Below are 10,298 nucleotides of genomic sequence, written 5' to 3'. Positions count from 1 at the left end.
GAACCTAGGAAGAAACCTAGAGAGGAACCAGGCTGTGAGGGGTGGCCAGTCCTCTTCTGGCTGTGCCGAGTGGAGATTATAACAGTACCTTGGCAAGATGCTCAAACGTTCATAGATGACCAGCAGGGTCAAATAATACTAATCACAGTGGTTGTAGAGGGTGCAACAGGTCAGCACCTCAGGAGTAAATGTCAGTTGGCTTTTCATAGCCGATCATTCAGAGTTAGAGACAGCAGGTGCGGTAGAGAGAGAGAGAGTTGAAAACAGCAGGTTTGGGACAAGGTAGCACGTCCGGTGAACAGGTCAGGGTTCCATAGCCGCAGGCAGAACAGTTGAAACTGGAGCGGCAGCACGACCAGGTGGACTGGGGACAGCAAGGAGTCATCATGCCAGGTAGTCCTGAGGCATGGTCCAAGGGCTCAGGTCCTCTGAGAGAAGAGAGAATGAGAGAGAATTAGAGGGAGCATACTTAAATTCACACAGGACACCGGATAAAACAGGAGAAATACTCCAGATATAACAGACTGACCCTAGCCCACCGACACAAACTATTGCAGCATAAATTAATCATTGTTTTTGTTTCCTCAGGGCAATGCTGTGCCATAAAAGGTAGGCTAAAACACAAAGGAAAATCAGAAACAGAACATGTATTAAGTGAAATATAGTAGAAACAAGCACTCTTTTCCAAAGAAAATACAAGTTGGGCATAACCTGGGTATTTCACTGCCTATCCAACCAGATTCTGGGATCCATTCTTCTTCGCTGTCACTGTCCTCAAGATGACTGTCCTCACTATCAGAGGGTATGATCCAACTGCTCCATTAGGCTCCCTTTGCTCATAGAATGTCCCTGTGTGAGTCTGTATGGGCGTTGCAGCGATGAGACAACTGTAACAACCAATTGGATACCATGAAAAAGCGGTAAAAAAAAAAGAAGAAATGTTTCTTATCATGTGCTCACATGTTTTTGTTGTTTCCTGGAAGAAGTTCCCTGCCCAAATTGATACACCATACCAACTGCCTCACCTCATTGGATTGTTGAATTTAAAAGAATTCACATGGGAGGTTGTAGGGGCAAAATGGTTTTCTGCTGCCTTAGTGCAACTATGTGCAGTAGAAGGGTTAACAGGAGAGGGAATATTCATTAAGGATATTACATCCTTTTTCAGGTTTTCTAAATCTGTCACCTACTACAATTGCACACTAAAATATATAAGGTACACTTTTACATTCAGGTGGTTTTCGCTTTATGTTTGTAATGTGCGTTGTAATGTTCTAGGTCCGTGACAACTCCCCTTTGGTGATAGTAAAAGTCACTTCAGTTCAGTTGAATGAACAGCCCGCTGTGGAACGTCACAGCACTAAACAATCCACCTTCTAAAGCCAGCGGTCCCACTGGACCAGAACAAAGACCCAGCAACATGTCTCAATGATATCGTAGATGGGCTTTAATATGGAGCAGTGGTGATCAGGGACATAGACATGCTGTATAGGAGACAGTATCTGAAGAAGAGGCGGCTGGAGGTACTGCAGAGGTGTGAGATGAGATGCATTCGTCTATTTGCCCTTGCATTTCCGCGGCAGGGGCAGACAAAGCTCCTGTGATAAACAAACAGACAAACTAATGTAATTTTTATTCAATTATTTAAATGAATGAGTACATAAGAGAAACACAGCTCACCTGTAGGCGCGGCGAGGCGCTAGCGGAGCGTGCAGCTAGGGTAACCGTGTACGGGTTGTAGCCTTGGAACAGTGCCTTCCGCTGGTTGGGCCGTGAAAGGACCTGCACCCGCTCACTGGCTACTGCCTTCCTCACTGGCCCAGGCACTGGCCAGATAACTGGACGGTCCTGGGCATACTGGGGGTGGACAGACTTAGGGACTGGGAGAGGGGAGGTGGGATGGGGAGGAGGAAGGAGACGGAGAGAGTAATGGAAAAAGAGAGCGTGTGTGCGAGACAGGTAGATAGAGTAGCAACAATTTTCAGGCTAAAAATTACCACATTTACTTTGCAATGTAGTTGGATGGCCGTTATTAAACGTTACTGTCTGAGGTAAATACGAGGTATCTTAAGTGTCTTACTGGCAAGGAGCTGTAGTCGGGAGGAGGTTGCAGCTGGGTGGGGGGGGTGCCAGTGAGGTCTTGGATGAATGGGGCGAATAGAGACCCTGCCTCCGCTTGGGACAGGCCAACTGGCAGACCCTAGGACTGGCTACTGCAGTCTGCACCGCTGTGCTCAGCTAGAGAGAGAGAGACACACACACACAAAGAGAGGAAACAAGAGAGATAGCTAGATATGGAGAGATATGGAGAGACACAGATAGAGAGGATTATACATTGAGGTGTGTGTGTGTGGTGCTCACGGAGGCCAGTAGGGGGCGGTCATATGCCCAGCCTGCGGTGGGGAGGCGGGGCAAAGCCAGAGAACACACTCTATTGGATGGATAGGCACTCAGAGCTGCTACACTGACCTCCCATTGGGGAGATGATCTGGAGAGGGAGGAGAGTCATCATGCATTATACACATCATTAACATACTGTACAACAATTATGAAGTGTTACCTGCTCTGTTCAAACCCAGAATGAAGCCGCTTCCTGCCACACAGCTGGGACCAGTGGGGCGTCAACTCTACAACAAAAACAGTAGCATTAAAAAGGTCATTATGAAGTCAATTATCCACAACACAAACATAGAGACAGAAAGAGAGAGTGAAAAAGGGATAGGGACAGAAAGAGAGTGGGGTGATCTTACCAAACGAGGTGGTGGAGCCATTTCTTTCAGGTGGGAGTTCATCTAGCCAGTAGACTGACCGTCTGGAAGGAAAAGAATCAGTCAGTCTGTCAGTGTGTGTGTGTGTGTGTGTGTGTGTGTGTGTGTGTGGCAGTACCGGTCAGGGAATCGGAGCAGGTTGGGTTTGGGCTGAGCGAGTTGCACCATCCGGGTAGTCATGGATACGTGAGCTGCTGAACCTTAACAAAAAGATGGCTGTTTATTGCTCAGGAGGTTGATGGCACCTTAATTGGGGATGACGGGCTCGTGGTAATGGCTGGAGCGGCATTAGTGGAATGGTATCAAATACATCAAATATGGGTTCCATGTGTATGATGCCATTCCATTAGCTCCTTTCCAGACATTATGATGTGCCGTGCTCCTCAGCAGCCTCCACTGGTTGATTGTATTTTCCTTTAAATGTCTCTGAACACAGCACCTTTTCTTCAATGGGAGACAAGTACAAAGTCAAAGGGATAACAATAACACCTCATTATGACATGTAAATAGGCTAACAATGGCATAAACATGACATAAGAGCTGTCATGACCACTAGTAAGAAAATATTTTCAACTTTCTCTCAAATATGCTGTCAACTATGCACTGGATGCCAAGTTGCCAACGACTTTATTTACTACTACAGTATGAATAATTCACCTTGAACAATGATAACATAGGCTAGTGAGTCAGTTCATGAGTACACAGTATTAATCAGATACGTTTTTATAAAGTAAACGCAATATCCACGATTAGCAGCCTAAAATATTTGCACACATCACGTTATTTTATCACGTCGCCTACCTGCCGCTGCCACGCGATCAACTTGGGGTGTGTTCGTAAAATCGCTCTGGAGTGCCAGAGTGCGCTCTGTGCGTTCGTAAATTTAGAGAAATGTCAGATTGTCCGTTCGTAAATTCAGAGCGCACAGGACGCTCTGGCCGAGGAGTAGGGTTGATCCGAGCGTTCTGACCTCACAACGGCAGTCGAGCACCCAAGCTAACTGGCTAAAATTGGCTAGCTTGCTAGCTACTTCCAGACATAAATGAGAGAACACCTCACTCTGACAATTTTACTCGCCCAAGCAGAGCAGGCTAGGCTCATGTCATCTAGAGAGTTGGTGACTGTAACTGTGCTGCTGGCAACAATTTAATAACTTTTTTTGCCGACATTTCCTGATACATGTAGTATTCAACAGGTGTTGTGCGTTCATAAATCCATTAGCTAGTTATTCTGCGCTCTGATACACTCAGACTAGAGTGCACTGAAATCTGAGTAGGGGTGCGTTCGTAAATGCACTCTGGCTATCTACTCCAAATTCAGATCACTCTCGTTTGTGCCAGCGCACTGAATAACTGATGAATTTACGAACGCGCAAAACCCATTGAATATTACCGGTTGGTAGACGTTGGCAAAAAAAACTATGAAATTGTTGCCAACAGCAGTTAGTCACAAACGCTCGAGATGACATCTAAAAAACCTAATCTGCTCTGCTATGGCGAGTGAGGTGTTCTTTCATGTGTCTAGAAGTAGCTAGCAATCTAGCCAACTTTAGCCTGTTAGTAGTCAAGCACCCAAGCTAGCCAAATCGTCCAGCGTGCGCTCTGAACGCTCCGAGAGCGAAACAAATTTATGAACGCCCAGAACGCAGTCTGAGCGCACACTGGCACTCCAGATTGAATTTACAACCACACCCTAACTAGCCAAAGTGAATTTACGAACGCACCCATGATGTTTATCCTTGTTTGCGCTGATACTGACCCTTGGTGGTTGCTATGGTGACGCCAGTGTCTATATCATCCGTCATGTCACGCAGAGTGATGTGAAAGCCATTCATAATCAGGACCTTATTGAACGCACATGCTGGTATTTTTTCGATTTCTCTTGCAATTTCAATTTAAACACTCGCATGCCAATTAGAACGAAGCAATGATATTAGTATGGACAATGGAAAGTAGTAAATATATTTATCTGAACAACCCTTATCCCTTCCCTCTACCTGTGTATATGGGGTTAGACTTAACAGTTTTTTAAAAACAAAATCACACTTTATTTTCATAGAACACGAGAAAACCTTACAAACAGCACCACAGTAACAAACCTACCTATTATTCTTTAGCTTTCATGATCAAAGTCCAAAAAACATTCACACTTTAACACACAACTACACTGAGTGCACAAACATTAGGAACACCTGCTCTTCCCATTACATTCCGACTAGGCGAAAGTTATGATCCCTTATTGATGTCACCTGTGTCCATGAAGTGGAGGAGACATGTTAAAGGAGGATTTTTAAGCCTTGAGACAATTCAGACATGGATTGTGTATGTGTGCCATTCAGAGGGTGAATGGGCAAGACAAAATATTTAAATGCCTTTGAACAGGATATGGTAGTAGGCACTCCGGTTTGAGTGTGTCAAGAACTGCAATGCTTTTCTGTGTGTATCAAGAATGGTCCACCACTCAAAGGACATCCAGCCAACTTGGGAAGTGTGGGAAGCATTGGAGTCAACATGGGCCAGTATCCCGGCGAACTGAGGCTGTACAGAGGACAAAATGGGGTGCAACTCAATATCAGGAAGGTGTTCCTAATATTTTGTACACTCAGGGTATAATACCAGCATTCATTCATATAAGTACTGAAAAAGCTTTCAAGCACACATTTCTATAATAGCTTTCCACTATAGCGATGTAGCGTTCTACTGTATAGCACTATTGGATGAAACTCCCACCCTGGTACAGCTAGCTAATCAATGTGCCAGACGGATGATCGATAACACTATTGACATACAGTAACCTGCTCTGTTACAGCATTTTCCTTTGGCCATATAATACAGTAACCATTGTGGTTTCCACCAGAACCATGTTGACGCGCTAAGAATAACATCACACAGCTCCACAGCAGCCCTGTCAGCATCTCCGCAGACGACAGCACCTTCTGTATTAGTATCACAAATAGCCGTGTCCCACTCTATTGCCTATATAGTGCACTAATTTTGATCAGAGTGCACTAAAGTAGTGCACTACATAGGCAATAGGGTGCCAGTTGGGATGCAAATAATGAGTGGAGAAGGGTCAGAGGGTCTGTACTATGACAGGGTAGAGCAGAGACAGGTGTTCAGCTCCTCTGATAGGTAGTTTGTGCTTGGTGTAGTAGTGRATGACCTCTGGTACAGAGGAGAATGGAGGACTGTTCTCTCCCAGGACGTAACGACTCTCTGAACTCCGAGTGAACTTCATATGCATGAAGCCCTGACAACTCCTGAAAGACAGAGGAGAGAGAGAAAAAGAGAGCAGCATTATAAAATCCTTAACACCTTATTAGGGCCTAGATAAATATGGAAAACACATTTACGACGATGTGATTGGCATAATGTAGAACATCAGGAAGGCTTCCTGAGTGGTCCAGTGGTCTAAGGCACTAGGGTCCTGGGTTGAGTCCAGGCTCTGTCGCAGCCGGCCGCGACCGGGAGACCCATGGGGCGGCGCACAATTGGCCCAGCATCGTCCGTTTTAGGGGAGGGTTTGGCCGGCAGTGATGTTCTTGTCCCATCGCGCACTAGTGACTCCTGTGGCGGGCTGGGTGCAGTGCACGATGACACGCCAGGTGTTTCCTCCGACACATTGGTGCGGCTGGCTTCCAGGTTAAGCGGGCGTTGTGTCAAGAAGCAGTGCAGCTTGGCTGGGTTGTGTTTCGGGGGACGCACAGCTCTCGACCTTCGCCTAACTACTAACTACCAATCGGATACCACAAAATTGTGGAGAAAAACAAACTAACCAAAAAGATAACACCAGGAGAATGAGAGAGGGAGAGTGTGTAAAGGTACCTGAGGGAGAGAGAGTAGTCTTGTGGGCAGGTCTGGCTCTTCCTCACCAGGTAGGAACTCTCTTTGCACAACGTCAGTAGAGTCTCTGCCTCCGCACGACTCACAGCACCGTGGTACCACCTGCAAGGGGGACATATTACTGTGTGACGCATAGCAAGGGACACAAAATTGTGACACACGGCCAGGGGGAGCTTCTTAAATTATACTGAGAGTCAGTGGTTGAGGGGAGGAACTTACACCTGTCTCTCCAGGGGCAGGCAGGGGTCCACTCTCTCACCCAGGATAGGGGGGGTGTCACCAGGCCTCCGAAGGCTGGCTGGGGCTGTGGGGCTGGTCCTGGGTAGTYTGGCCTGGTCTGACTGGGCTAACGACTTCTCCCACTCTGCCCCCTCAAACTTCACTACAAATGGAGAGTTTTATTAGCCAACTACTTAAATACCTGGGCAACAGGTAGCGGTTAAGAGAGTTGAGCCAGTTACCGAAATGTCGCTGGTTCGAATCCCGAGCAGACTAGGTGAAAAATGTGCCCTTGAGCAAAGCACTGAACCCTGATTGCTCCTGTAAATCGCTCTGGATAAGTGACTCAAATGTAAAACTGCAGCATCTACTGAGTGCCTCCTACACCAGAATAGATCAGAGCACTGGTGTACTTGCTAGAGCTTTAGAGATTATGTATTTTAGAGCCCAACAATTCAGTGATGCTTTCCTCTATTAGATATCTACCTGCTAGAGCTTTGGAGATGTTGTCCTTCTTCCATTCCCAGGGCTGGTCRTACTCCTCTGCTGGTCTCTCATCGTCCTGGGGCAGCCTGCTCTCTCTGACCTCTCTCTGGAAGAGGAGGAGGAGGAGGAGAGGATGTAGGAGGATGATGAAATCAAAACAGAGAAGAAGAAGAAGATTGTTACCTGTTCGTCCCTGAGGAACTCTCTCCCCTGCTGCTGCGGTGGCGCCCCCCGGTGGCGATGTCGAGTCCTCTCATCGTAGGGGTCATCATAGAGTTGATCTCCGATCCCAACCACAACCCTTTCACTGCCCACTCCTGGCTGGCCCCGCTCTGGGCCCTGCTGGAGCTCTACACACACAATCAATTCATTAACTGTGAGTCTATGCATCTCAGTAGTACGTCAGTCATTTTAGACAGCCAGGCGTGAAGTCCAATGTGTGGGTGTGTAGGCAACAGCTAAAAGGAACCAACCTGTGATGACCCTCTGGGCTTCAAAGGGTTCCATGTAGCTGCTGCTGTCCCCTGGACGGAGACTGAGACCTAGGATAGGGTTAGGGCTGAAGGCTACCAGGGTAGGACTGGTGATGGGGCTGAGGCCCAAGATAAGGTGTGGGCTAGGGTTAGGCTCCCAATCTGCTCTAAGCCGTGGAACTGGTCTGGCATCAAAAGGGTCCGAGTAGTCAGTGTCAGAGTTCCCTACTGCTGCAGGAGCAGAGGGAAGCACCTGGAGAGAGTGATGGACGGTGGGTGTGTTAGAGAGGAAAAAGGGTAAAAATATTTTTTTTAAATACTAAAGAGTCAAAGCCATAATGAGGAGAATCATGTGGATACAAAGAACATGAAAGAGGGAGATCAACAATAAAAACAACAACTGTCAAGCCATACCGGTTCCTGGTGGATGGTGACGGGGCTCAGGGGGATCTTACTGCGACTGAACTCCTGAGAGTCCACCTTGATCAGCCTGTGTTTGGGAGACACCACCTTCACCTGGAATACATTATAACAACCTTTAAAGACATGTAATAACATGGTCATAACACCTGTAAAGCCATGTGTTTGATACTGTTAGATCCACCCCATTCCAGCAATTACATTGAGCCAGTCCTCCTATATCTCTGCCAACCAGCCCCCTCTGCTGTAATAACAGCAGAAGATATAACATTTCCCACCTCTGCATCGTTGGGAAGGACAGAAGCGAAGGCGGGAAATGCATGCAGGCTTACTGTCCCCCTGCAGCCACCGTAGCAGCCATTTTGTGGTTTCTCTGTGCTCTGGTAGGGGTCTTCAAAGTCCAGGTCTTTCTGGGCTCTGTAGGCCCTCAGGATCTCACTCTCTGTGTAGTCAGGACGTGGAAGCTGGGGGGCGTCACGACGGCTGCCGAAGTTCAGGTAGTCCTTCAACCACTTTGCCATGGGTCTGAGGGAAGGAGAATAAAGCAGAATATTACATCATATCTAACTAACACTGTCAACACTTCCAATAATGTGCTTACCGTGACAATGGAGTCAGTAAAAACAATACACACTGGCATTCAGTGGACGCTTATCAAGCTGGGTGTGTGAGGGAATAAAACACTGGGTCTGGCAGTCAGTCATTGGACAATGTAAGTGATCAGGGTAGGTCAGACAATTTATCTAAGAGGAATATTAACGTTCTAATGTAACTAATTACATAACTTGCTTGGTATGGGTGCAGTGGACATGAAAGGAGGAAAGACTGGCATGATAGACCTGAGCAGGAAAAACTCTGGGCCTTAGTTGTTTAAAGGCCCATATATATAACATATTGAGCAAAAGAAAGGACTTTTTCAATCACACTAGCTAACGTTACCTATGTAACCTTTGCTTTGTGACATGAGGATCGGAGCTAGATAAAGCTAGGTAGCCGAACTGGAATTCATTCATCAAACTAACGTTTGAGAGAGTAGCAACTGTTAGCTGGCTAGATATTGTACTGTATTTTCAGATAATTTTATTTACAAGGCTATATTTCGTTTGAATCTGGAAAGCGACAGACAAGTTAGTCAGTCATGGATCTAACGTTACCTACTACGAATGTTTGGCCATTGTCTGGCTAGCTATAATCAGCTGATGTTAGATAGCTAACGTTAGTCATGTTTGGTGCAACATTGAAGACATAACGTTAACTAGCTAACGTTAGCTATGCAGCTTATATTTGCATAATAAAAAACGATACACTGTCAATACTTACGTTTTGATGGAAATCGGGGCCGTTAGCCAATGACGTATTTAATTGTGTGTCCACCCCCCATGAATTCACAGAAATGTCATTGTAGCTAGCTAACGTTAGCTAGTTAACTTGCCTCGTCTTGAGCTGAATAAAACAAGTTTGCTTGCCACGAACGTAAATTAACTACACTACGTCAGTCAGTCCGTTTAAAACAAAGATTAAATGCATTTTGTAGGATAGTATTTCAGTTAGCTAGCTAGTTGGCTAACGTTAAAATTTCTATCTAGCTAACTAATTCGACTAGTTTAGCCAGAAATGGTTAGCTCACCAAGCTACAAAAACAACGGTTAGCTAGCTACAATAAAGTATTCTTCGGTGGGGTTTAACGGCGGTTGGCATCGAATATTAATGGCCCATTACCGCCACCAAATGGACTGGAGTATAAATCCATTATACTTCGTAATACAAAAAAAGTATTGCCAACCAACACTTCACTCATTAAAAACCCACCACTCCATTCCACTATTTTGAACCTATCTGATCCTATACCAGGCAGATGGTCTGGGAGGACGGGACACTACCATTCAACACACCCTCTTCTGCTTTAAAATCTTGTAAACCCAAGTATGTCTCTGCAGCTGCCACCACAACACCTATTTTCTGTGATTTTCCATTCCATTCCTGCAGGACAGTTGACAACCATAGCAATAAACACTAAAAAGCCAACCTTACTGAAGCACATTGCATTCGTAGGCCTATCACTCTGTACTGGCAAAATTCTACAACTCACC

At 46.0% G+C, this 10,298-nt stretch overlaps 1 protein-coding gene across 2 annotated transcripts; it reads right to left on the bottom strand.

Moving 5' to 3' along the window:
- Positions 1–1,160: 1,160 nt before the first annotated feature.
- LOC112073222 (SH2 domain-containing adapter protein F) lies at positions 1,161–9,886 on the bottom strand. 2 transcript variants are annotated; one of them, XM_024140552.2, is made up of 16 exons: positions 9,529–9,886; positions 8,487–8,733; positions 8,203–8,304; positions 7,789–8,041; positions 7,499–7,665; positions 7,316–7,421; positions 6,830–6,992; positions 6,593–6,712; positions 3,570–6,027; positions 2,887–2,968; positions 2,751–2,812; positions 2,561–2,627; positions 2,362–2,488; positions 2,081–2,238; positions 1,681–1,880; positions 1,161–1,598 (listed from the first exon to the last, which is right to left on the bottom strand). In XM_024140552.2, the coding sequence occupies exons 2-9, from the start codon at positions 8,727–8,729 to the stop codon at positions 5,841–5,843; spliced, it is 1,341 nt and encodes a 446-aa protein (XP_023996320.1). In that variant the 5' UTR covers positions 8,730–8,733; positions 9,529–9,886; the 3' UTR covers positions 1,161–1,598; positions 1,681–1,880; positions 2,081–2,238; positions 2,362–2,488; positions 2,561–2,627; positions 2,751–2,812; positions 2,887–2,968; positions 3,570–5,840. The 2 variants fall into 2 exon arrangements, with proteins under 2 accessions (XP_023996320.1, XP_023996321.1); XM_024140553.2 differs by having other exon boundaries at positions 8,541–8,733.
- Between the last annotated feature and the right edge of the window lie 412 nt (positions 9,887–10,298).

This window comes from Salvelinus sp. IW2-2015, unplaced genomic scaffold (genome assembly GCF_002910315.2).
Source record: "Salvelinus sp. IW2-2015 unplaced genomic scaffold, ASM291031v2 Un_scaffold2190, whole genome shotgun sequence".
NCBI lineage: Eukaryota > Metazoa > Chordata > Actinopteri > Salmoniformes > Salmonidae > Salvelinus > Salvelinus sp. IW2-2015.
This window is presented reverse-complemented; position numbering and strand designations above follow the sequence as displayed.